We start from the raw sequence: 27,275 nt of genomic DNA on the forward strand, positions 1-27,275 counted from the left end.
ATGGGCTACATCCATCTCCATATTTTTACTTCAGTTCCCTCTTGTGACCAACTGCATGCATGTGTGAGACAGCCCCCAGAACCAGAAATGCAGGGCGAGGCTGTGCGTGGAGAAAGCCGGACTCATTGGGTCCGCATGCTAGTCCGACCCACGTGGGCATGCCCACCGACACGTGTGTGTAAGGTTACAGTTCACTTTTAATGTTGAATGCTTGTCTTTAATACATAATACTTAAATGTAGACGAGAACCTCATCTAGAAGTTCTTGAAATCATTTTTAAAACCTGGCATTCTTTTATGAAGGGTATTGATATCGGATTATTTTACAAGTGAAGATGCAGAGGCACGAAGACAACTAATGTGTCGTGTGTCAGCGACGTTAGCAGGATCACACTGGAGTGTGGCAGTTGTACTGCGCGCGGCAAGTGCTGACGGTTTGCTTTGTGCTGAGTTTTCTTCCAGACTGTGAAGAAAAGTATGAGGTTTATAACCCATGCTCAAATCGAGGAGGCAAGATTAATTATAAGTATAACGCATATCCAAAACAGTATACAAAGTCAGGTGATACTATCTGGACTGTAGCTACGTGGTCACCTAACATTTTCCTTTAAATAGGAATCTTGTAGAAGGAAGTCCTCGCTATTGTTCGCACGTAGGACCGGACTTGTTTGGGGTGAAGCAGTCTTGCAGTGCATCACCCTTAAGTGGCAGTACTTTGTTTCTGGTCTTTGGAGCAGTCTGTGTGCAATCATTCTGGCTCTAATCTGTCCCGGTGCTTGGAAATTTGTAGGTGTACCTGGTGGATTACGGCCTTGCTTACCGGTACTGCCCGGAAGGAGTTCACAAAGAATACAAGGAAGACCCTAGAAGATGTCATGATGGCACCATTGAGTTCACCAGCATCGATGCACACAATGGCGTGGGTACGTCGGGGCAGCTGAACAGGAGACGCACTGCTGGCGTTTGCAGTCCAATTCCTACGTGGTCCTTATTAGTTCTGCATAAATAACTAAGGAGGAGAATGAAGAGGCGGGCAGGGTGGGCGAGGAGGGGCGGCTGGACTCCCAGAGGAGCCCCAGGCCCCTTGTGGTCCCTCCGGTGTCCTCCCACCCACGCTTCGGAGACGTGAGTTCTCTCAGTGAAGGCGGTCCAGGCCACTGCGTGGGCTTTCTTTGTGGTTGCATTAGCTTAAACAGAGTGTCGGTTGTTTCCCCCCCAAAAGTCTAGGTTTCTCATGCAGCTACAGTTTTGTAACAGGTAAATTTGTGTTTTGTCACTTGTTAAATTAGTCTGTTTCCTCAGCAGTCATTTCTTTTTTCTGTGCCCAAAAGTGGGGGAGCTAAATCCCCCAGTTCTCTGGCTCTCTTAATGGCTCATAGCATTTTTGATATCTTCAGTTTTTCCAAAGGCAATATTAAATGGGTCATAGTTTTATATTTTATTTCTTAGATTAATAGTCTCCGTTTGAAACTCTAGAGTTCGCCAGTTTAGGTTTTAAAGTAAATTATTAGTTGGAGGTAAAGTATCTTTTCGTACTACCCAATGCGCAATATTTTTATTGAATGCAGTCAGAATTTTATGATGAGAAACAAGACTGTAGAGTGACTGTTTTACCTTATTGCTTTATATATCCTTGAAATTAACCTTAAAAATTATTTCACTATGCTTAATCCACTTCTTTTGTATTCATAGCCCCATCCAGACGTGGCGACTTGGAAATACTTGGTTATTGTATGATCCAGTGGCTTAGCGGCCATCTTCCATGGGAGGATAATTTGAAAGATCCTAACTATGTTAGAGATTCCAAAATTAGGTAAAGGAGACTTATAAATTATTTTGGGCAAACTCACCATGAGGCAGACATTGTCCAGTCATAATTCCTTTTTGGAACTGTAGCTTTAACTGATACTAATGTAGAAATAAGAAAGTACTTGTGAAACAGTAAGATCGCTTGGTCTTTTGTTCAGTTTATTATAGAAGAGTGTCTGTGAGCATACTTCGCACATAGCGCGGTGCTGTTACTGTGCTACGTACAGTTGTTCAATGTTAATGACCCTGTGGCATCAAGCTTCAGGCAGTGACTCATTCTTTAATTCTTAACAGATACAGAGAAAACATAGCAAGTCTGATGGACAAGTGCTTTCCTGGGAAAAACAAGCCAGGTAGGAAAAGACTTCTTACATATTCACAGGGATTTTGTTTTCCGAGAGGAAAGAGTCACGGTGCCCACGGAGTGACGGAAGAGTTTAGGTGTGATCGTGGTACTGGGCTGCGCTGCTCAGAAAGCACCTGCTTCTCGGAAGCGAGCTCTGGGAGCGCGGGGGCTTCCCTCAGTTACTTACTGCCTCCAGGAAGGGAGCCACGTTTCACTCATTCATTCAGCTGTGTCTTTTTTGAAGTTTTATTGTGTGCCAGGGAGCATTCTAGGCACTAGGGACACATCTGCGAACAAAGCACAGTGGTCGCTGTCCTCATGAAGCCAGCAGTCTAGTCGGAAGTAGGGCGGGGACAAGGGAGTGACTTGTATAGTACATTGCGTAGTTAGTACGAAGGGAACAGGAAGAAAGCGCGGAGTAGAACTAGGGAACCGGGTGGGGAGCAGGACTGGGATTTGGAATGGGGGAGCATGGATGGCCTCACTGAGGTGGGGACGTGTGAGCAGTGGAGGAAGGAGAGAAGGAAGGAGCCCTATGGGATCGGGGTGGGGAGCTCCGGGCGGAAGGAACAGAAGTGCTGGGTGTATTTGAGGAAGGCGTCCTTCTGGGCCGTCACGAGGGCTTTGCCTTTGGCTTTGAGCAAGAGTATAAGGTGTGGAGTAGAAAAGTGACATGGCCTGTCTGTGTTGAGGGGACATCTCTCTAGCTTGTGTTTTGGGGATAGGCTGCTAAAGGAGCACGCAGGGGACCAGCAGGAGCAGGTTCGGAGGTAGAGAAGTGGTTGGTTTGGGTGGAGTCAGAGGTCTTTTCAAGCCTTTGCCTAGTTGTCTCTTTTTCAGGGGGGTCTACCCTGACCTTATGCTATTTAAAGTTGCAACCTACTGACCACATCAAGAAACAGAACATTATAGGCTTCTCGGAATCCCCTCCTGGTCCTGGCCTGTCCCTCTGGCCTAGTGAAGCACTAGCCTGACTTCCAACAGCAGAGAGTTGCGTTTGAACTGTATGGATGTGGAGTAAGCGGCCTGAATGGGACGTGAACGCCCAGCCCCTGTGGAGCTGACCTTCCGGGTCTGGTGGGGCCCGTGTCTTTCACTCAGCGTTGTGTTTGTGCAGCTCACTCCCATGTTGCTTGGTGTTTGGATGCTTTTATTTATTTTTCATTTTATGGAGGAATAGTTGTAATTGTATATATTTAAAGCATACAACATGATGATTTGATACACATATACATTGTAGACTAATTACGAAAATCAAGATGATGAGCACGTCCACTACCTCACATACTTAATGTTTTCATGGTGAGAGTGCTTGTGATCGGCTCTCAGCTACTTCCGTGCACACACTGCTGTGCTGTCGGCGGGAGTCTCCACGCTGCGCGCCAGGCCCCCGACCCCACGGCCACGTAGTCCACAGTCGTTTGTTCGTTCTTGCTTCTGTGTGTGTTCCGTTGTGTTTAGTGCTACCGTGTATGTGTCCTGCTGTTGGCCTGTGTCCAGTTCTGACTACCCTAGATCGCCACTTAACACATGCAGAGGTGCGGGGAGTACCTGCAGGTAATTGCTGTGCGCTGTGAAGGGAGGGGTCGGGTTTCCTCATCCCGAATTTGTATCTCGTCACCCAGCAGCCTTTCTGGACACGACCATTGTTGCCCTGCGTGCCACCCTCGTCTTAAATCATGTGTGGATCTGTGATCTGTTTCCAGACTCTCCTCTCTCCTTGCTCTTTTTGTTTATTCTTGGACCATGCTGTCTTAATTATGTGCCTCTGTCTTAAGTCTTGGTGTCATATGTCCTCCAGCGCTGTTCTTTAAACTTGACCTGGCTATCTGGCTGTTCTTGGTCTTTTGCGCACCTGTGTACACTCAGGAGTCACCTTCTCACTTGGGCGCTCACCGCCCCGCCCCCAGCGAGCCGGCACTGATGTGGTTTGTGTGCTCTCCCCCGTCTCAGGTTCCCTCTGTGTTTTCCGGTGTTTGCTGCAGAAGATCGTGCCCGTCTTTCATCCTATTTGATGCTTTTGATGCCATATTGTGGGATATGTATTTTAAAAATATTTTCCAGTTGCTTGTTGCTAGTTTATAGAAACAGAATAGATTTTTATACTTGCTTTTGTGACCTTGTTATGTTTACCTATTCTAGTCATTTTTTAAATAGATTCCTTAGGATGTTCTACATGCACTGTCGTGTTTGTGAATAAGCTGCTTTAAATCTTCCACGCATCTCCGTGCCTTTTCCTCCTTGTCTGGCCTTCCTGTGCCCGGCTGGACTGGCTGAAGCATGGCGACCAGTGCTGAGGAGGCAGGGAAGGTGGGCGTCCTCGCCATCTTCCTCTCTCAGAAGGGACGTTGTGATGTTTGCTTGAGGTTTTCTGTAGACGCCCTGTATCAGAATACAAAAGGTGAAAGGAGCGTTTCTCTTGTCTCTGTTTTCCTCCCGTATCTCAAGTATGTTTAATCGTGCCAGGTACAGAATGGGTGCGTCATACATAATTGAATGAGGGAAGGTGTGTGTAGGAGATCCCTGACAGGCTCCGTGTTTGTTTTTTAATCCTTCCCTGAGGGTATGTTTGTTGATTTCAGAGACAGAGGAAGGGAGGGAGCGGAACGTTGATCTGTTGCCCCTTGTACGCCCGCTGATGGGGCACTGAGCCTGAAACCCTTTGGTGTGTGGGATGGTGCTCCAACCAGCTGAGCCACCGGGCCAGGACCCTGCCGGGATCTCCCGGTTGGCTAGGTGTGGGGTGTGGGGAGAGAAGAGTCTTGGCTGGAGTAGCTGGAGGATGGAGTTAGTAATCCAGACAGGGGAAGGCACAGGTAGCAGGTGCTCGGGGCGGGTCAGAGTGTAGGTCCGATTTGTCGGGGTTTGAGATGACATCTGTTCGTCTGAGAGCCACCACGGGAGGCAGTGTGTGGACAGGTCTGAGGTCAGGTGAGAGGGCCGGGCTGGGGAGCCACACGTGTGAGGCAGCAGCCCACAGAGGGTGTTAATATTGGGAGGTGCTGGTCCTGGCTGGTGAGATTGCCTTGTGGGTATGGTTTTCCCGCAGTGTACAGTAACCCTTTTATCAAGCAGAAGGTGATTTTTCTCTTTTACGGGAAAACCAAGCCTTGCTACCTGTTTTTGGTATGTTTTATTCCTCATTTACACAATGAGACCAAAAAATAAACCAAACCCCATTAGCTATATTCCTTGTAATTAAGCACATTTTACTTCATGATTATATTTTACATCCTTTTATATTTTTGATAACTTTAAAACTATTGCAATTATTTTTGTGCATTTTAAAATTTTAAGTATGTCTTCTTTTTGCCTCACCATTACAAAACTGCTTTTACACAGTATCTCAAAGCATATTTTTTATTTTGACTATTATCTGATAATTCTTGAGTTCAGAAGCAACTTTTATTGAAGAAGTGATTGAAAAGACATCATTAACAAGATAAACATTTTTATTCTAATTTTACTATAACTAAATATTTTGTTAGAAGGGGTAAATATGTATTTATAATTTAAAAATTACAAAATAATTGTTATTCTTTTAGATGAAATTGCTAAATACATGGAAACAGTGAAATTACTGGACTATGCTGAGAAACCTCTTTATCAGAATTTACAAGACATTCTTTTGCAAGGACTGAAATCTACAGGAAGTAAGGATGATGGCAGATTGGAGCTCGGCGTTTCGGAGAACGGGGGTCTGAAAGCAAAACCTGTAACAAAGGTGAGTTTGGTTCTTGAATTATCCTTTGGACTTCCTGTGATTGTAACTGCAACAAATACTAATTTTAGTGGAGTAAATCAGTATCAGTAAAGAAAATAGTAACAGATTGTTTGACAATTAAATATTTATCACCCTTATCTAAAGGCAAGCTCTTTATGATACAGAAAAATACATAGAGCGTTGTAGAAAAATGAATATTTATATATTTATTGTGTCCAGTAGCAAGTTATTAACTTCTTATGAAGACTCTAACACGAGACAGTGCCATGTGGCAGAGGGATTTGGCGGGGCACTCAGTTCCCGGTTTGGGCATTCTTTTTACCCAGGTCAGCCCCAGTGGGTGATCTTGTCGCTCAGTTTTTTTCGTTTGTTGGTTTGGTTAAAGTGTTTATGACTTGAAAATTGGTATTTGAAAATCACCATTTGGACATTTTCTGGTTCCATAGTGTGTTTACCATTTGAACGTGATTTTGCAGTTACTGAAGTGTCATTATACAAAGTCAGGTATATGCATATAGGGGCATTCATTTTTTAGAGAGGAATGTTGAGAAATAATGACCTTTATGGTAGAAGTATTGTGCAGCCATGTAAATAACTCCTGGTATCACGTTAACATTTACATTTTATAGATATGCATTGACTTTCTGGTTTATTGTTGATTATTTATTATTTTATTACTGACTTTTCCGTTATACTCTGACATTATTTAATAAAATGTGCCAGCTGTTTTGATATGGAAAAGGAAAACTACTTTAAGAAAAATGTTTTTTGCATTATTGACCAGTTTTACTGTCATTAATTCCGTAAGCTTCAGTAGATTCCTTTGGAAATCTCATGTTCTAAACTAATGAGGAAAAGGGTTAAAAACAAATTCTCTCTTTTCAAGGAGCAGCAAATTAAAAGACTTTTATAATTTTTCTAACTTATAAGGGAGATTGGAATTTTGAAAAAAGAATTTTTTCTGTAAGTTTTGTGTTAATTGCATTTGTTCAATTTTGAGGTTAGCTAGTGGGCTGAAACTTTGCCATGAGGGGGATAACACGGAATCCTGAGTGGGGTTTTTCAGGAAGGCAGTGAATTTACAGTTTGCATACGTGGCTAAATATGCAGCGTGCACCTTCATCCTCGGGATCATTTTCTTTACGTTGTGTTTGTAGCTAGCTGCTAGAGTGTTTTTCTCTAAAATTTTGCTGGTTGGGAAGAAAAGACCTCTGTGCAGTGAGAACTTGTCCAGTGCCATTCCCCCACTCTTTGCAAACCACTGTTGGACCTGTGTGCTGGAGAAAATTTGGTTTCCGGGGGTTGGCTGACTTTACAGTTGAGTAGGTCAGTCTGCTGCAGAGCTAACATCTGTGACCTTGCAATTCTGTCTGTCCTTGGGTAGTTCAGAAGGCTGGAAACATCCTATTGGATCATCCCTACATGTATACAGCTTCATTTGGGGGGAATGTATGAATACCAAGTTGAACTATTAGGAGATTTCCTTTATTAGTTTACTGTTTTGTTTTGTGTTTTTCATGGATGAGACAGGGCTATTCTAAATACCAAAAAGAAATTAATGAAAGTTAGGATTAGGTAAGATAATGAAGCTGCTTGATAGGTAACTGTAGTTGATACAGTAATTTCGTTGGCTTTTATCCTTTTATTTGTAAAAGTGAAAGAGTTGGACCAGACTCGTTTCTTTGTTTTTTCTCTCTCTCTCTCCCTCCCCCTTTCCTTCCTTCCTTCCTTCCTTCCTTCCTTCCCTCCCTTCCCTCTCTTTCCTCTCTTTTCTCTTTCTTTCTTCCTTCTTTTCTTCCTTCCTTCCTTTCCTTTCTTCTCTTTTTTTGTTTCTTTTTGTTCTTTATTGGGGTGACATTGGTTCACAAAACTATATGGGTTTCAAGTGTACATCTCAAGAAAACATGATCTACACATTGTGTCGTGTGCCCATCAGGCCAAACAAAGTCTTTTTCTGTCCCCATTTCCCCCCTCTTTGCCCACCTGCCTGGCCCCCGCTCCCCTTTCCCTCTGGCCATCACCACACTGTTTGCTGTGTCTGTCGGCTACATATACATGTTTTTGGCTAGTTCCTTCACCTTCTTTCATCCAGTCCCTCCCCGCCTCCCAACAGCTGTCAGTTTGTTCTGTGTGTTCATGCTTCTATTTGTTTTGTTCTTCAGTTTATTGTGATCACTAGATTCCACACATAAATGAGATCACATGGTGTTTGTCTTTCTCTGACTGGCTTATTTCAGTTAGCATAATGCTTTCTAGGTCCATCCTGGTAAGATTTCCTTCTTCTTTTTATGGCCGTGTAATATTTCATTGTGTAAAAGTAGCACAGATCTTTTAGTCACTTATCTACTGATGGGCATTAGGCTGTTTCTAGGTCTTGGCTATTGCAGAAAACACTGCAGTGAATACAGGGGTGCACGGATTCTTTTGAATTGGTGTTTCAGGATTCTTAGGATAGATTCCCAGAAGTGGGATTGCTGGGTCAAAAGGCAGTTCCAGTTTTAATTGTTTGAGGACACTCCATATTGTGTTCCACGATGGCTGCGCCAGTCTGCATTGCCACCAACAGCGCACAAGGGTTCCCTTTTTTTTCATATTCGTGACAACGCTCATTTGTTAATCTATTGATGACAGCCATTCTGACAGGGGGAGGTGATATCTCATTGTGGTTTTAATTTGCATCTCTCTAATGGTTAATGATGTTAAGAATCTTTTTATATGTCTATTATCTGTATGTCCTGTTTGGAAAAGTGTCGGTTGAGGTTCTTTACCTATTTTTTAGATCGCTTTTCTGGTGTTGGGTTGTGTAAGTTATTATATATTTTGGAAATTATCTCCTTATCAGATGTATCATTGGCAAATAAGTTCTCCCATACAGTGGGTTCCCATTTCATTTTGTTGATGGTTTCTTTTGCTGTGCAGAAGATTTTTAGTTTGATGGACTACTATTTGTTTATTTTTTTTCCTTAGGAGACATATTGACAAAAATATTGCTATGAGAGATATCTGAGATTTTATTGCTTATGTTTTCTTCTAGGATGTTTATGGTTTTGTGACATACAAGGGGAGACCCAAAAAATCTCAGAATTTATTTATTAAAAAATTGTGTATTCTTACATGTTTAAACTTCAGTCACCTTCAAAGTACTCTCTATTTGATGCAATACACTTATTGAGACGTATTTTCCACTCTCAGAACAATTTTTAAACTTGTCTATTTTGATGTTTTTTAGTGTTTCTGCTGTTTTTTGTTTCACCTCTTCCACATTGGCAAAATATTTCCCTCTGAGGATTTTTTTTTGATCTGGGGAAACAAAAAAGTCGCTCAGGGTCGGATCGGGTATATAGGGAGGTTGGGGCACGGGGAGGAGAAGTCATATCATTTTTGGTCAAAAACTACTGAATACTCAGTGCATTGTGGGCAGATCCACTTGTAAATAACCTATTGTGAAATGGGCAAACACATTGAAAGAGTCTTCAAAAAAATTAGCTGAAGTTGAATGTAGCTTCTTATAACAACGCCAGCTGGTACACGAATGGGCTCCTAGTAGGGGAAGTCTGTCCTAACAGGGCCCTCCCCCTCCAGAAGTTAATTCTGGTTTTTTTTTTTTTTTTTCTGGGTGGGGTCTCCCCTGTACATTGAAGTCTTTTATCCATTTTGAGTGTATTCTTGTGTATTGTGTAAGCTGGCCTTGTTTCTTTTTTTTGCATGTACCTATTTAATTTGCCCAGTACCGTTTACTGAGGAGACTGTCTTTAGTCCATTGTGTGCTCTTGACTCTTTCGTCAAATATTAATTGACCATAAAGGTGTAGATTTATTTTGGGGCCCTCTGTTCTGTTCCATTGATCTATATACCTGTTGTAATGCCAGTACTGGGCTGTTTTAATTACAATGGCCTTGTAATATAGTTTGATATCAGGTATTGTGATCCCTCCAACTTTGTTCGTCTTTCTCAAGATTTCTGAGGCTGTTCGGGATCTTTTTTGGTTTCATACAAATTTTTGGAATATTTGTTCTAGATGTGTGAAATATGCCATTGGCATTTTAATAGGAATTGTGCTGATTTTGTAGATTGCTTTGGGTAGTATGGACATTTTAATGATGTTAATTCTTCCAGTCTATGAACATGGTATCTGCTTCCACTTGTTTGCATCTTAATGAATTTTTTTCTTTAATGTCCTATAATTTTCTGAGTACAGGTCTTTTACCTCTTTGGTTAAGTTTATTTCTAGGTACCTTTTTTTTGTTGTTGTTGTTGCAGTAGTAAATGAAATTGTTTTTTAAATTTCTCATTCTGATAGTTTATAATTGATGTATAAAATGCTCCTGATTTCTGAATATTAACTTTGTATCATGCTATTTTGCCATATTCATTTAATAGATCTAGTAGTTTTTTGGTAGAGTCTTTAGCGTTTTGTATGTACAATATCATGTCATCTGTGAATAAGGACAATTTTACTTCCTCCTTTCCGATTTAGATGTCTTTTTATTTCTTCTTGTCTGATTGCTGTGGCTAGGACCTCCAGTGCTGTGGTGAATACGAGTGGTGAAAGTGGGCATCTAGGTCTTGTTCCTTAAGGGAAACGCTTAGTTTTTGCCCATTGAACATGATGTTGGCTGTACGTTTGTCATAATGGCCTTTATTGTGTTCAGGTATGATCCCTCTATTTCCACTTTGCTGAGCGTTTTTATCATAAATTCTGCATCTGTTGATATGATCATGTGATTTTTATCCTTCATTTTGTTTATGTGATGTAAAAATACTGAAAAAAAATACTGGTAAGAGACCATCTCAGAACAAAAGATACGCAGTGAAAGTGAAGGGATAGAAAAAATATTTCATGCAAATAAAAATGAAAAAAAGCTGGAATAACAATATTTCTGTTGGGTGCGTTATGTTTACAAGGGTTACATCCTCTTGTTGGACCGACCCCTCTGGTGTCATTCAGTAGGTAGTGACCTCCATTGTCTCTTGCTTTAGCCTTTGTTTTGAAGTCTGTTTTGTCAGATATAAGTATTGCTATTTCAGCTTTTTTTCATTTTTATTTGCATGAAATATTTTTTCTATCCCTTCACTTTCACTGCGTATCTTTTGTTCTGAGATGGTCTCTTACCAGTATTTTTTTTCAGAGACCAGTATTTTTTTTTTAACTTTTTTTTTTTAAGACAGAGAACATTTTTTCCAAATAAATGGTAAATACTACATATCTAAAACATAAAAGCAGAGCTCCAGTGACTGAAAAGTTGGGGGCTCCCTATGAGGAAAAACTTTCTTTTTTGAGAAATTAGTATTCATTTCTTTCTTAGCAAGGGGTATGTAATCAGGATGTCTTTTTCCCTCTGGTTACTAGGAAGCTCAGAGCTGAATATGATTCTGTGATTATAGAAAATATAGTATTAACCCTTATAATTAGCATATTTGCCCCCTCTGTCACAATTTTTAAATTTTTTTCAGATTTATTATTCAGATAATCTATTTTTAAGTGGTAGTTTTTGTTTTCCAACCTATTCATTCCTTGGAAATTCATTTTTAGAATTACAAAGGACCTTAGAGACCCTAGTATGATTTATGCAGAGTCAAGCTTTGGAACTGTAGCATCCCGACTCTCTCTTTATTACACACTGCTTCCTTCAACTTAGTAGCTGCTTTATTTATTTATTTATATTTTTTAATCCTCACCCAAGGATATGTTTATTGATTCTTTTTTGAGGCAGGGGGAGAGAAACATTGATATGAAAAACATCGATCAGTTGTCTTTTGTATTTGCCCTGACCAGGGACCGAACTCATAATCCCATGGTGTGTATGGGACGATGCTTCAATCAGCCAGACCGAATGAGCTGATGAGCCACACAGCCAGAGGAACTCAATAGCTGATTTTGTCTGTCAGCATTTACATTTATGAAAATTTTGCTAATGCCTTATTTTTTTTTAAGTCTTTCCACTTTTATTGAGATATAATTGACATCCAGAACTGTTTAAGGTGTATAGCATAATGCTGTGACTTATATATCATGAAATGATATATATTTAGGAAAAAAATAGGGAAAAAGTGTATGTTCTTTGTATTTATCAGACTCAAATCTCTTTTGAAAAGGGGCAGGTGTAATCAATTCAATATATGTTTTTTTTTATGTTCCTAACAGGTATCCATTATGGTAAAACCTGTAAGAATTGGTCAACATGCTTCAGCCATGGATTAAGTGATTTTCATTCATTTTCCTACAATCATGTACATATTTGTGATATCCACCATTTTGATTCTGAGCATATTACAGTGAAAACGGGGAAAAATAACTCTCAATTCATTGCACTTACATTGTGGTAGGGAAAAATAATAAATGGTAAAGAAGCAACATAATATCACTGTATTAGCTTCCTGTTGCAAAAAAATAGGAAAAAAAGAACTGATCAACAATGGAATGAAGCAAGGTTTCTTATCTGTTTTTTATAGCCATGCTTTATTATGATATAGCATATTTGGAAACGAGTGAACTATGAATTTACTCAGTTGGAAGGGTTTTTAGTCTCAATAGCCTAAGAGTTTTATTTAAGGCACAGAATTTTGGGATGACAGAAAGCTGAGGAAGAAAGAGTCTGATGATCAATCTGCCTTTAAAAAGCACAGCCAAAGATTTTCATTGTTGATTAGAATTCAACACTCGCTGGAATCTGGCCGTATAGTTCTGTTATTGGATTTAGTGTCTACTCTTAAATCAACATTCAACAGTTATGTGTAAGGTGTGATTTATACAGCTGGTCCAGGCTGGGTCTCTGGGGCTATAAAGATCAATAACATGTAGTTTCATCCATAGGGAATTCCTTCCTGTCCATCTGGGGTAAGAATAGTTCAATTTACTGGAAGGAACTCAGCAAGTTATAAGGACGTGAATATGTCCATTAGCTCTTTTCCTGTAGGTTTTGATTAAGTTGCTTACCGAAGCCAGCAAAAAGGGGACTGTTCGTTAGACTCTCTTGGGTATCATCCCTGGAGAGCCACTGAGTAGGTCTAGAGGGTGACCCTGCAGTTTTTATTTTACCTGTTCATTTTCAGGCAGTATATATTGTTGTTCTTTATGAATGGGGTGCACATACCTTTCTTTGTGCATCCGAAGTTTCTGTGTTTTTTTTAAGTTGGCTTTTCTAGAGGTCTCTGAAAAATCACCGATCGTTGGTAAATAAACCCCTGTGGCTGGCATTCAGCCTGGAACATGGTGCAAAGAGCTGAACAGGCGCGAAGCCTTGCGCTGCAACCCGTGGCCTGCAACTGCGCTGGCCACGCCCCCAGCTCTTTGGGGTGATTGTACCTCGCGCAGTGCTTTGTTCGCACCACGTAGCCTTCAGTTTGTTAGACTGCCCCGCTGTACCCGCTAAATGTGGTGCAAGTCTATCTGGTTTTTTCGGCGTGATAGAGTAATAGAGAGAAACTATGTTTTAAATATGTAGATTTAGGTTGCTGAAGTTGATACACTTTTAAAATAAGGCATGAATTTTTTAAAAAGCTTTCTTTTTGCTCAAATAATGTTATCTGTCTTGTTCATAACATTGTCCGTCTGGTGGGTTAAATGAAATATATAAAGTGCTTGGAAGAGTGCTAGATACATACTGTGATCAGTACATGCTAATACATTATTATTTTTAAAGTCGTTGCCCTACGTTTTCTCAAGTCTTTCTGCTTTCTTGATGTCAAGAAAATAGCATGTGGATCTTTTTCGCTTGAATCTGTTAACGCCTTTTGAACTAAGATATCACAAACTGAAGATGGCTTACGTTTCGCCTGGTGTGTGTTAAAATAGGTTGTTTTGAATAGGAAATGACTGGGAATTGGTAGAAGTTGATTTTGCAACATAGATGCGACGGTAATTTCTGTGAAATAAAGACTCCAAAATGCAGCTCCATAGCTTACGCATATTAAAAAAATATAAATCAAACTAATGAGTTTGAAGTTAACTTTGTTCCTGAAGGTGATGATTGCTATATAGTAAAGGATTATGGGTAGCTGACACAACGCACAAGACTTGGAGCCAGAGAGTTCTGTGTCTGCTGTTTTCTACCTGTGGGTTTAGGAAGCAGGTCTTTTTGGACACAGCCTTTTTGGGGGAAGTCAGGTAGCCTGTTTCTAATAGAACTTTAAGGCTGGTTTATTTTGTGAGAAACTTATTTGTTTATGGCTTGTGATCAGTTAATTCCTCACCAGTCCATATGTGTAGGGATTGTTTTTTATTGAAATATTTATCTTTATATAAATATTGGCGTTTTTAGTGTGAAGTGTTACAGGTTCCAAGTCTTATGCTTTCTTTTGAGAAGTCTTCAGGGGTCTGACGGTGATAGGATGGCAGCCCTTTAAATTTTAGGTTATCTTTGAACATTTATGTAGTTGGTCTGTATCCTGTAAGTACTTTTAAATTATTCCACGTAAACTTTACAGCATTGATGTGAGATACATCTGCTTACAAATGATGAAACTAAAGTTCAAAAGAGGCTACGTGCCTTGTCCAGGGGCCGTGCAACCACTAACTTACGCATTTATATACTTTTTTTCCTATTGGCGCTCTAGGCACTTAAAAATCTCCTTGTAATGTGAGGCATAAAATATTAAGACAGTTACAGCATAACTAGACACCCATTTGTCTCTGTTCATAAATTGCCCCTGAAACACCTTAACTGATAGACGTTTTTAACATTAATGGGGCAGGTCATGGGCCCCTCAGAGGAGCATGTGAATGAAAAGGGATCATGTTAATTCCAACTTAGAGTAGAACACAGGGACAGAGAGTCTTCTAGACCTTAGTTTACTGAATCTGTGGAAACTTCTTGCAGTTGTGAAGGGACTGCTGGTCTGATCATGGTGGAAGTACTGTGGTCCTTGTGATGTACGTGTTATTAGGCTCAGGAAAGGCCACTGTTGCCAGCAAGTTGGAAATGGGATGTGCTGGTTTCAGAAATGCTATTGGGAGATTTTTCCAGGCTGTGATTTCCATTACTATATGAAAATCTGCTGAGAGTAAGATCTCTGGCACGTAGTACTCCTGCAGATCACGTGATACAGGCTCAGCTTGTTACTCAGCTCACTGCTCGTTAGCTGCGTGTCTTTTGTAGGAAGATGAAGTGTCACTGGGCTCTGGAGCAGCACTTTTCCATCCTCAGCAGGCCCAGCCTCTGAAGGGACTCAAACACATCTGCTCCAGATAAGCAAGGAGACATACTATGCCTACTTTGTGAAAGCAGTGCTTTTGCTAAAAAATACACTGCCCATGGATCAAGCGATCAATTCTGATTTCCAGCTAGATTTATTTATTTATTTATTTATTTATTTATTTATTTATTTAGACAGAGCCTAAAAATGCATCGGTATTTTTTGGCACGCTCATGAATTAGCAGTAGTTTTGGGCGCACCGTTTGCAGACAATTACGGTCAATTCTTCATTCTTCATGGTATTGGAAGAGTGAGATAGCTTGAACTAGTGAAGAACATAGATATTCCAAACTTTCTTAGTTATGTATTTTGTGCATTTTCTTTTGCTGAGCCCTTTCCTCAGGGTTAGTAAAATTACTTGAGGCTTACTTCCTCTTCCCACCTCCAGAGTAGATAACTAAAAATATTGACAACAGGGAGTGTAAATTAAACAAATAGCAATAACAAACAACAAAACAAAGTCAAGAGTTGACTGTAAAGGCCTGCATCTGTTACATTTACATGCAGCTTGCTACTTCATAGAATGACATTCCATGTGCGTGGGGTTACACTGGATACTTTCTTAAGAAGAGCCATGTAGGGAACTCTAAAATGATTTCTTACATAAATAGTTTTAGAAATTTAACTCTGTGTGTGTGTGATGTTTTTATAAAAGCTGAAAATACTCTTTTTCCTTAGTCTTCTTTTTAGCGGCTGTTTTTCAACTTGAGAATGAAGCCCCTAACAGTGGCAGGCACACAGTAGGTGCTTAGGCAGTCTGTGGTGGGATCTGCACCCCTGCTCAGGTGGGGGGCAGTGTTCCTGTGGAAGGAAATGCTCAGTGAGGGGTCAGCAAATGAGGAAAAACCATGTCCTTGCCCTCTGGGAGCATCCCCGGTAGGAGAGAAGTAGAGAAGAGGTGGAAATGGGCCTGCCAAGTACCAGACGTGGGCTCTGACTCTGGGAAGGGCTGCTTCCAAGCGGCAGGCAACTGGAAACTGCTGCTTCATGGGTGAGGTCGCCTGGGGAGGCCGTGGGGCTCTGCAGAAGGAATGGCGGAGAGAGCAGAGAGCTCTGAGTTCCTGTCTTTCACCACTGCCAGCAGAGAAGCCCTGAGCCACTTCTCTTGGCTCTCTTCTGTCCCTGGCCTCAGGGTTTTTTCTGTGTATATAGTGAATTTTAACTAAAATCCACTGGTTTTGTAAATATTGTGTGTAACAGCTTCATGGGAGCTATGTTCTATCTTTATTTTTAGTTTCTATACAGTAACAAATATCCTATTTTTGGTTATTATTAAGGAATGTAATAGTAATTTATGAAGTGTATTCTTTGCGTGGTGAGTTCAAGTGGCCTTAGATACATGCAGTAAGATTGATTAGTGCAGACACATTTGCATGTAGAATTCTTTATTTGACACATGCAATACCAAACAATAACAGTTTTAGGCCGTATGTTCTTAAGTCTTCATAATAAACATTTGTGACTTTTATAATAAGGGGACAAGCCCAACAGTAGCCCCTGAGTGCACATCTCCTTTGCCGCAGCCCTGACTCTGGCCGGCTTTTCGTAGAGGCCACTGGAAACATCTAGACGTGATCTTTTGAAGTTTGACTTGGGAAGCAAAGAATTGGCTTTTGTTGTTGTAGTTGTTGTTTGTTTATGTTTTTGCCTCTGAAGATTTTTTATTCTCTTTTCCACTGAAACAGCTTTAAGTCTATAACTGGTCTCCAGTCAGTATTTAGACTATTAGTAAATTATCGGCCTAAATGCATCAAGCTGATTTGTGTTTCTGTTTCTAAATTGGAAGTGAGAAGCTGCTAATTAACTACATTTTAGCCTAGCATATTTGAATACTTCAAAAATACAATGTGTATTTTATATGCTAATGCCCTTTGAAATAAACCTAATTTTTCGAAGATGGTCGTGCTGAATTAAAAGAAAACTCTATCGTAAGTCTTTAAGTTATTCTTGTGTGTTGTACAATACAGTCAGACCTCGGTACTCGTTGGCTTCATAACTCATCAAACTGTACACGTCGCTTTTGATGGGAAAAAATGTTGTAGCGCTTGGTGCTTGTTTGGGACTTGTTGCACTTGCTAGAACTTCTGTGAGTCATGACGTCATCCTGCAAGAGCAATGGTTCAGCGTTCGCTGTTTGCTTGGTGCTCACCGGCTCTGGCACTCCCCACGAGTTCTGTGATGAACTAACGGTGGGTACCAAGCTACCCCTGTAGGTGGGTTTCACTTGTAAGTGCCAGTAAAGGCGCCTGGGAACCCTGCTGTGGAACGTGACAAAATCGGAGATTAGCATAGTCACTTTATGAAGCTGGTTTCCGCTCAAAGAGAGCCAGGTTACGGTCAGCTCTTTGTGTCTGTGGGTTTTGCATCTGCAGGTCTAACCAACCTCGGAGTGCAAGTACTAAGGAAAAACAATCCTGGGAGGTTCTACGAAGCGGGACTTGCATTGCTGGGTGCGAAGCACGACACTGAACCCACGTGAATGCAGAGATGCGTGGGCACGCCCTGCGCACTCTGTGCAAATACGGCTTACGTGCACAACGCCGTGCCGTTTTATGTCCGGGACCCGAGCTAACGAGCGTCCTCTGATCGGAGCATCCACGGGGGTGGCCCCGGAACCGGTTCCCCGCGGATGCCCAGGGACAAGTGTGCGCCCTCTCCGGAGTCGAAGATGCTCACGGATAACAAAGTGGAGCATTTGGGTGTAATCAGGAGACAGAAGCTGGCAACAGATTGTTTGGAATTGTACTCAGTGCCTTATCAAATGAGTAACATACTTAGATACAGTTTTTAGAAATTTATTGTGGTAAAATGCACATAAAATACAACATCTCAGCCGTTTTCTAACTACACAGGTCACGGATACTAAGTGCAGTCACGTCGTTGTGCAACCATCACCACCCTGCATCTCCAGCTCACGTTTCACCCCCCAAACGGAAAGTCTGTCCCCAGGAAACACTACCTAACACTCCACTTCCCTCCCCCGCAGCTCCTGGTGGCCTCCTCTACTCTGTCTCCGAGTCTGACTGCTCCAGGTCCCTCACCGGAGTGGAGCCGTGTACTGATTGGCTTATTTCCCTGATACACCTTCCTCAGGGTTCACTTCCGTTGTAGTATGGCTCAGAATTCCCTTCCTTTGTTTTTAACACAAGAATTATTTTTCAAGTACAGTGAATACGACATACAGTGCATACGACACCGACTCCGTTCCTGGTGTACCGCGTGGTGGTGAGGCGTTTCTGTGCCGTGCGCCCTGCTCGCCTCAGCAGGTCTGGTGCCCGTCTGACAGCCTGCGTAGCTGCTGCCTGCCACTGACTGTGTGTGTGTGCTGCGCTTCGCGTCCCTGGGGCTGTTTTTATAACTGGCAAGTTGTGTTAGATACTACCAAACTTACAGGTTGTGGTTTAAAAAAACCAAATAGATCATATCCTGTCGACCACTGGCTCTTTCTAACCAAATGCATGCGTTGCCAGGAAAGTCAGGCAGGAGGCACCCAGGTGAAGTGCGGATTAATGAAATTCCGTGCTTACCCTAACGCATACTGCCTGAGACACAGGTGTTTCTTTCGTTGGTTGAATACTGTCTGATTTTCATTTCTATGTCATTTACCTGCATGGAGATTAAGAAAACTCCTTTTTATTAAATAAGCTTGAAAACAAGATGAATGCACTAGGTTCTTGGGTAGAATTATTGGACGGCTCTTTATAATGAGCATTTAGAAATCTGCTTTCCTAAAACTGTAAAATGCATTTTCTCCTGTACGGAAGCAATCTAGCTCTCAAATGTTCCTCCTTAATTCTGGTCCGAGTGAACAAAAGTGTCTGTGTGTATTCCTGCCTAATGCATCACAAATCTGCTGACATGCTAACCTCGGAGTCCCGGCTGGCGTTAATCAGGCCTGTGCGCCGGCAGGAAAGACGGACCTAATGCACTCCATCAGTGCAGTTTGCATATGGAAGTTCTCGCAGGGGAGCTGCCCGTGCCAGCTGAGGGTTACCTGCCCACCGCAGTTATTGTATGTAATTATCGAACCAATCTGTTCAGCCCAGCAGGGTTTAGATGGTAATCATGAAGCAACCCTTTGGAAAGGAAAGATGTAAGGCACTTCCCCTTCTCTCATCAGTTATATGAAGTTGCAGCCACTTTACAGCTATTTTTGAGAAGGAATACCTCCAGATACAAATCTGCTAAGTGAATGCTTTTCAAGGTTCCTAAGCTTCAGTCAGGTCCTTAGTCTTGTATTTGTGAAGCTTTTTCTTTAGGGACATGGTGGGTATCTCTGAGCTCTAATCTCTCACAGCCCCCTTGAGAATATTTTGAAACAGTGGGATTGTCATTGTCAATTGTCATAATTGTCATTAATTGTCATACATAGTTAATAGCAGTTGTGACCATTCGGAGGTGTTAACAGAATGTGGTTTGAGTGGAGTTGGGCTTTCCGGAGTAGCGCTCTGGGCAGACCCCTGGCTGCCCGCAGGAAGAGCAGGGCGCTCCCAGCAGGTGTTGCGCTCTGGTGGCCGGGAGCAAGGACCAGTCTCGATGAGTTTAACCTAATGTTAATTGTGAGAAACCATGAAGGAGAACACACCGATGCATTGTGAACCTGTGAGATTCGCAGTCTCAGATGATTTCCTAAATGATGCACACTTATTTTAGGCAATCTAGAGAAGCTTCGAATTATAATTTGCATTTTAACACATTTAAATTTGAGACTACATGGGATAAAGTTATATGAGAAATGCAAAGTTTTAAATTTATTACTAAATAAATATAGTTACATATTTATTCTATGGCTATAGAATAAATACCTACATATAGTTACAGTTGTAACTATAGTTATACCTACATATAGGATGTTAAGTGATTTGAAAACTACACAGGGGTGAACTAGTTAGAAAATGGGGTGGTGAGGGAAAGGAATAAAAAGTTGAATGAATAATTGGGAAGAATGGGTGGTGACAGAATATGATGAGCATTAACTTTTACGTAACATTCAACTGGAAAAATAGAAAAAAGAAAGACCTGAGAGAATGGTGGAAAATCCAACGTGTTTTTGAGATTTTAGGAGAGTTGTGTACTTTTAAGATACTTCTTTCATAGTAAGGGTTATGGCCCTCTTAAACTTTTAATAAAAATAGAAAGAAAATACACATCCTTCCCCGCCCCCAAACAGACCCATATTGTAAAGTGGGAGAATAAGTATCATTGGCCTCAATGAGTGGTGATACCAAGTTTATAAAACAGTTGGCTTTGAAAGAGGGTTCCTGAATAATCAGCCCTGGTGGTGAAAACGTGGCTCTCAGTAATGAACTGTACCAAGCGTGAAAAGGTAGATGTGGGTAGAACAAGTGGTCCCGCCACCCAGACTGACTGCGGAGCTGAGGGTTCGCCCCATCCCATGGTCTCCCGCCCCATCCCTCCTTCCCGCAGGCGCCCCCGCCCTCACCCCGGCGTCCGCATTTCTCTTTCCCGGTTCAGGTCCCTGCAGTCCGTGTGGTCTGAACGTGGTAAGTGGGGAATTTCAGAAGTAAACAACGCGTAGGTTTTAAGCCCGGCACTGTGCTCAGCAGCGTGATGAAATCCCTTGCCATGCCGCGGGACGCGTGGACTGTCCTTCTGTCCAGCGCTTCCACCATCCGTTAGTCGCTCAGCAGACGTCCAGGTTACCCGGTTGCCTGGTGCGGCACCGAGGGTCTCGTGTTCAGGTCGCCCCTATTTTAAGAGCGGACCCGGGTCCCGAGAGCAGTGATTGGCAGAGGGGAGCCGTGCGGCGCAAAGGGGTGTGCGCAGGAGAAAGTGGAGTGTGCTTTCTGTGCGGGGCTCGCCCCTCCGCCGCTTCAGGAACCCACCGGGGGTCCGGGGGGCGTCCTTGCAGAGGAGGGGATATGGTTACTGATACACAGTAAGCTTGGACATTTGCTGCGTTGACCCTGAGACCACATCTCGTTCTCTCTCTTTGCACTTCACCTGTAAGCAGCGGAAGAGAGAGATTGAGAAAAGCACAGACGCTGGTGTGGAAGACATGGAGTGCGAACATGCGCAGGCGGAAGGCGCGCAGACCCGTAAGTCGGACCCTCTGGCCCACTATCTTCTTCCTCCCTTTCCTTTCTCGAAATGTTCGGGTCGTAGCGTGTGGTAGGAGAAGGCCTTCCGTCTGTGCGGGACGCGTCACAGTGACGGTGCGCTCGCCGCCCACAGCAGTCCTGCAGTCGGGCCAGGAGCGCCTGTCATTTTGCAGACGTGGGGCCGAGACCCGCGAGTTTGGATGACAGCCGCTGGGAGCGGGTCAGACAGAGGGGCCAGTCTTCCCGTCCTGCACACACGTCCCGCACACACGACGACCCGACCCGCACACGTCCCGCACACATGACCCGGAGGCCAGCCGGGGCGGGTCAGGCCCTTCATTGTGCGCTTCCCGCAGCTGCCCCCTCCCCTGGCCGCGCCGCCTGGTCGCTGCGCACAGAATGCCAGCCCCTCTTTCCTCTCCGTAAGTTGGGGCGCAAGGAATCAAAGCCCCGAGTCAGCATTTTCCAAGGCCCGCAAAGCCTAGAGCAAGGTGTGAAGTCGTCAGGTGGCTCACAGACCAGCCCGCACGGCAGTAGACCCGCGCCAAGGCGGGCTCAGGCCGGAGGGGCCTCGGCCTGGTTCATAAAGGCCAGTCTATGGGGCGGGCGGGCCTGGTGACCCAGAAGAGGGAAAGGGGTGTCCGTCAGAGGTGACTTACCTGACGAGGAAGGGAGAGCCACTGTGGCTGCCCACCGTTTCTTCCCTGTCGGTCTGCGGTCTGCGTTGGCCTTTGGCTTCTAAGGGCGGGGCTCGCTGGGAGTTTCACGGAAGCATGTGCCCCGTGGAGTCTGGGAGGGGAGGGGCGTGCTCTGCCGGTGCCCAGCGGGAGCGAATCCGGGAGCCGAGCGCGCTGATGGAGCGTATTTCTCTTAGGAAAGGCCCCGCGATGTTCTAGTGAGGCTGGCGCCCGCGCAGGTGGAAGTGAGTGCACACTTAGACGGAAATGAGTGCACGTGCAGGCGGAAGTGGGTGCACATAGATGGAAGTGAGTGCACACTTAGACGGAAATGAGCACACACTTAGATGGAAGTGGGTGCATACTTAGGTGGAAGTGAGCACACAGATGGAAGTGAGTGCACGTGCAGACGGAAGTGTGCAGGGAGGACCCAGGCGCCTCTTGACAGCCTGGAGTCACTGTTACCTGACCTTTGCTGACCGGGCATCTGAGGCATTTGTTTTGATACATAAGTGATTTTAAATTTATTTATAATTATAAAATGTGTCATTTATATCTGAAATTTTAGTTGAAGGTCCTTATACTGATAGTTTTCACTGTGAGAAACTATATTAATATTTTTGTTTAATGACAAAACGAGAGAATAGCTCCCATTGCTAATTTAAGAACAATCAGATATTTTTTGATATAAAAATGCGAAGAATAATCAGATTCTCCCTTCTTGACATAAACTCTGAATTGCTTTACTTAAACACTGCTTATTTTCCCATCGTAATTTGTATTTTCCCTAAAGTATAAGACTAGTTAAGGTATTCTACTATCTAAATATTCAAAAATAAGAGAAATATCTCCTGAAATGATAAAATTTTATTGCTTCTATAGCAAAAAAAAAAAAAGCCAGGGGGTCAGGAAAATGTATATATTTGTATTTATCAGTTTAAAGTAAGTTGAAGAAAGCACATTATTACTTTCGAATTTTTTCAAGAAAAATGTAATCCAACTCTGTGAATTCCCGTTTGAAGAATGGGTACCTCTAACAGCAGCTTTAGAAATGTCAGTTTCTTCATTAACAATTTTATTTTCAAACACAGTTTATGGTTTACAGTATGGTGAGAGATTTTTCTCACTGTGCGATCTTTCAGAGCTCTGTGCCTGGCAGCACGGGACCAGCTTCCCTTTAATGTCTATTTAGACCATTGTGAAAACGTGTATAATTTTCTTGATACACCTAGACTCATTTTGACTGGTTGGGGGTCTATTGTGTAAGAACACACTCTGAAAGCTTTCAGACTGTGTATTGTGTAGGTTTTCTCACAGCACGAGACGGGGCGAGGGGTGGTTTTCAAGAAGAACAGAGGCTGCTAATCCTTTTATTTTTATGCAAGGCATAATTTTTACCAATTGAGAAAATTTGGTTATTTGCTGCAAATAATTTCTCCCACAAAATGATAAGCCTTAAAAAAAACCCACGTGTATCTGGCATTTCAAAACCGTGCCAGTATTTCAGAATCGGGCTGAAAATTAGTTAATGCAGCCACGATATTTATGGCTGGAATGCTCGTGTCTGCCACTGCCACTCACAGAGTGGGCAGCGTGCGCCGGGAGTCTTGGTGGTGGTTTTGTTTTTGAAGTCCCTTGGATTTTGGACCATTCTTGGGGATTCTTTGAGGAGAGTGTGGTTTATGTGTAGCTCTTGAGGATCCCTGGTCTGGTCCGGGGAGAGGTATTTTTCAGGACTTACTGCATAGACACTTCCCACTTGTTTTTTCCTGCTGCATTGTACATTCGTAGTGTCCCCGAACTTCACGTTCTGTTTTTTGTATATTACATCTTATGCGCACTCGTTTTGTGATGGGAACTCATAGCAGCAGTAACGTGTTAGGAAAACGAGTATACTTTTAAAGAGGTGAGAAGTAAATTTTTCTGCAGCAGTCGGAATTGTTAGGGAAATACCGAACTGACACACGCAGCAAGGAGTCCGACTTGCATCCTAGTGATTGTGTGGTAAGTAATGTAGTGAATTCCAGGCGGCGGTGGCAGTGGACTTTAAATCCAGCAGCAGTGGTAGTTAATTTGAGCGAAATGTCAAATTAGGACGTTGATGAGACAAAACTACTTGAACGTGGCTGCGGTCGTCGTCAACTTTGTTGTTCTTGGTGTTTGTAGACTGAAGGTTCATTGAACGGGGGCTGTGCTGCGGTATTGATTATTGACCCTGATCTTGTGATACCATTTAGCCAGTCTCAGAAGATCACAACATTTTCAGGTCTCTGTGCCAAATTAATTTTGAAATTCTTGATTTAACCACCTACAAATCTACCACGGGGTACTTTAAAAGGAGGCCATATCATAAAAATTGAAGAAAAAACTCAGAGGTTTAAATCCAGCCCATAGTCGTAGGCTATACTTTTGAGCGGCAGACAAACAGATAGTTACATGTGTTTGAAATCTGCCTTTAATTTAGTGCAGTGATTGCAAACCTTTTCATCTCACGGCACATGTAAACTAATTGCTAAAATTCTGCAGCACACCAAAAAATATATTTTTGCCTGTCTGACAAAAAATAGGTATAATTTGATTCATTCACACCTGACAGCTGCTGTTGTGTTGGCTGTTGTCTTTTTTTCTCATTGGACAGTCTGAGGGAAAAGTGGTCAGTGCCCCCGGCTACACAGTCAGGTGTCGCACGTTTTAGAAGTTCTTGCATCTCACTGGTTGAAAATCACGGATTTAATGTATGGCAGTTGAATAGAAACTAGAAGTTGGGAAGATTAAAAAAAAACACTAATTTTTAAACTGATCTTCCAGTTAAGTGACTAAATAAATTGGTAATCAGAAAACCTTTAGACACTATTTATTATTAGCCATGTATTGTAGACATTTTGTCCTAGATTCAAAGAATGTTTTGTACGTTTCAGAAAGGAAGTATTGATTTCTGTTGTTTGGTGCGTTCCCTGATTGATCACAGGCCACCACGCTGCCCCTCACACTGGCAGAGCGCGGTGCTTGGCCTCGTGATTGGCCTTAAACTTGTCATCCTGACTCGCTGGGCTCAGGTGGGAGGGGCGTGGGGTGGTGGCTGGGAACAAAGACTCCTTGGTGAGGCAGAGCCCTTGTGCTCCCGATAAAGAACCGCAGGTTTATGCCAACCCAGGAGCAGTTGCATAGGACTGCTGTAAGTTACGTAGACCAGCCTCTTCCAGAAGGCTGCGCAGCTGGGATCTACTTGCTGCCCATGGTGAGCACTGTCTGGGGATAGTCCCCTGCTCTCCTGCCCACACAGCGTAGGCAGCAGGTTTCTAAAGGCCACGCAGTGGTGTGGGGCCTGACTGTGGCAGCCGGACATGGGATGGCGGGGGAGGGCGAACGGGGAAAATTGGGACAACTGTAATAGAATAACAGTAAAAAATACACAAAAGGCAACACATTTAGAATAAAATGTCTTGCTTTTCATAAGCTGCATAACCTCATAAATTCCCCCAAGGAGCGAATGCTTATTTTGTTGCTATAGTTTACATTAGGGTTAATGTTCTAAATTGTACAACAGGTTGTTTTGGAGAAATATCGTACTTCAGGAGCACTGTAAACTGGGTATGTCTTACCAGTGGAAGAGTTTTGATGGAATTTAAAAAGTAGACTTTGTTAGCACATTTTTTGACATATTAAAAAATTGACACAATTTTCTAAAATCTTCAGGGTATTAACAGTGATACCTTTGTGTAAGCATTTCATCTCCACAAACCTCATCATGATCAATAAATTTAAAATATTGAAATCTGCATGGAAATACTTACAATTCTGTTCTTCTTTTGCTTTTATAAATTAATGATTAATGTTTTAAATTTCTTTATTTTCTCTTCAAGGTTCCAAAGGGAGAAAGAGAGTCCAGAAGTAAATTACATGCTGTGAACCCGTTTTCTATTTTTCTTTCATTTGACTTTTTCTTTTTCTATTTTAAGTGTTTTCATGTGAGTCTTGTTGGGGGGGAGGGTGACAGGAAAAGGCCTGTGTCTCTGAAAAACAATTTTTTAATTAAAATAAATACTTTGTACAATTTATTAAAGGCGAACTTGTAAAATTTCAGAATCTCCAGGTTATACATACTCTAAGCTGCCCCACATGGTGTGAAAGGTTCTGGAGACTTACAGAAAATTACTGTGATGTACACTTCCCAGCCGCCGTGTATTTCCCAGAGAATGTAAACTGTCTGACCAAGGCCTTCCTTTCAAGGAAATATGAAGCTTAAAATAAAGGGATCTTTTTGCTTGATACAAATACATAGTTTGTTGTGGCCGTAAGTTTGGTTTGTATTGCTTTTGTTCAGCTCCACAAGCATTTCTTAAGCTCCTCTCTATGGAGCAAGTGGTATAAAGAGGGGAAAGGCTATGAAAGCAAAAGTGGAGCAATAATTACATATGTGACAGATCAAATACACATATTTGAAAGTTAAGTTATGTGGGAATTACAGAAGTGTGCAGGCTGCCTGGGAAGAAGGCAGGTGACAATTGCCAGGTGGTGGCGTGGTCACAGGTTTTCTAGGCTTCTCTGTGTCTGTCTGTCTGTCTAATCGGTATCTCTCTTTCTCTCTCTCTGTCTCTTTATATTTTACTCTTCACTTACAGATTATTTTTCTTATAAGTTTCATATTTTATAGCATATTTTTGTACAGTAAACCAAACACTTGAGAGTTTTGGTGATTAGAACTTTTTATAGTTGCCCTGGGAGCAGAAGCTTGGAATTTAAACATTTATGAACAGTTTCCAGATTTACTTTGTTAGAGAACCTGAGATGGGGTTCTCTAAATGTTGACACACCCACCAGTTGTGTCGTGCACAGTGTTGTTAGATGGTGTAGAGACACACTTTTACCTAAGTGTTTGAGCACTTATTTTAATAGGTATTCAAAATACAAGTAGCATGTTAAACTGGTGACTTTCTGTACTGCTTAGGACAAGAGTAATGTAGGTGTTTCCGTTCTTAGAAAAAGCAGGTTGATCTGAAGAAAACATTAAGTAATAGTACAGGTGAGATGTGGACAGATGAACAATTGTCCAGGTTGCACAGGCTTGAGCAGCTCGGGACCGACACGGACTGTAGCTTGGCGCTGCAGTGTGGACGTTGAGCTGCCCCGCAAAGCATTTACCCGCAGTGGCCACATTCCGAGAAGCGGAAACCAACCTGCAGACTTGCCTGTGGAGGCTCCTCTCCAATGCCGCCCGGAGCTCCACAGCTCTGAGCCTGTACGGAGTGGAGAGCTTGGCGCTGGTGGAGATCGCTGCTTCCTGCAGAGCCTGGATTCTAGAGCTGGCAGTGCCGGGGCCCAAGTTCGTGTGGACACCCAGATCCACCCTCAAGTTCTGTTTCAAACCCACTGGCGCCTCAACCAGGATAAAATGTGTGGTGTGTTATTGTGTATATGTCTTAGCCTTTTTTATTTTTCAGAACACAAAAACATAGCAAAGCC

The 27,275-nt window shown here is 42.5% G+C and overlaps 1 protein-coding gene across 3 annotated transcripts in view; it reads left to right on the forward strand.

Moving 5' to 3' along the window:
• The window catches only part of VRK1 (VRK serine/threonine kinase 1), a 71,346-nt gene extending 45,253 nt beyond the window's left edge, over nt 1–26,093 (forward strand). For 2 of the 3 annotated variants that reach the window (XM_024568294.4, XM_071222080.1), the window contains exons 8-13: nt 790–922; nt 1,692–1,812; nt 2,103–2,161; nt 5,700–5,878; nt 21,045–21,132; nt 25,676–26,093. In XM_024568294.4, the coding sequence (XP_024424062.2) occupies nt 790–922; nt 1,692–1,812; nt 2,103–2,161; nt 5,700–5,878; nt 21,045–21,132; nt 25,676–25,707 (612 nt within the window). In that variant the 3' untranslated portion in view covers nt 25,708–26,093. The remainder of the gene's footprint in view (nt 1–789; nt 923–1,691; nt 1,813–2,102; nt 2,162–5,699; nt 5,879–21,044; nt 21,133–25,675) is intronic. The other variant, XM_024568295.4, reaches the window with a different exon arrangement.
• Nucleotides 26,094–27,275: the final 1,182 nt, after the last annotated feature.

Source organism: Desmodus rotundus, chromosome 7 (genome assembly GCF_022682495.2).
Source record: "Desmodus rotundus isolate HL8 chromosome 7, HLdesRot8A.1, whole genome shotgun sequence".
NCBI lineage: Eukaryota > Metazoa > Chordata > Mammalia > Chiroptera > Phyllostomidae > Desmodus > Desmodus rotundus.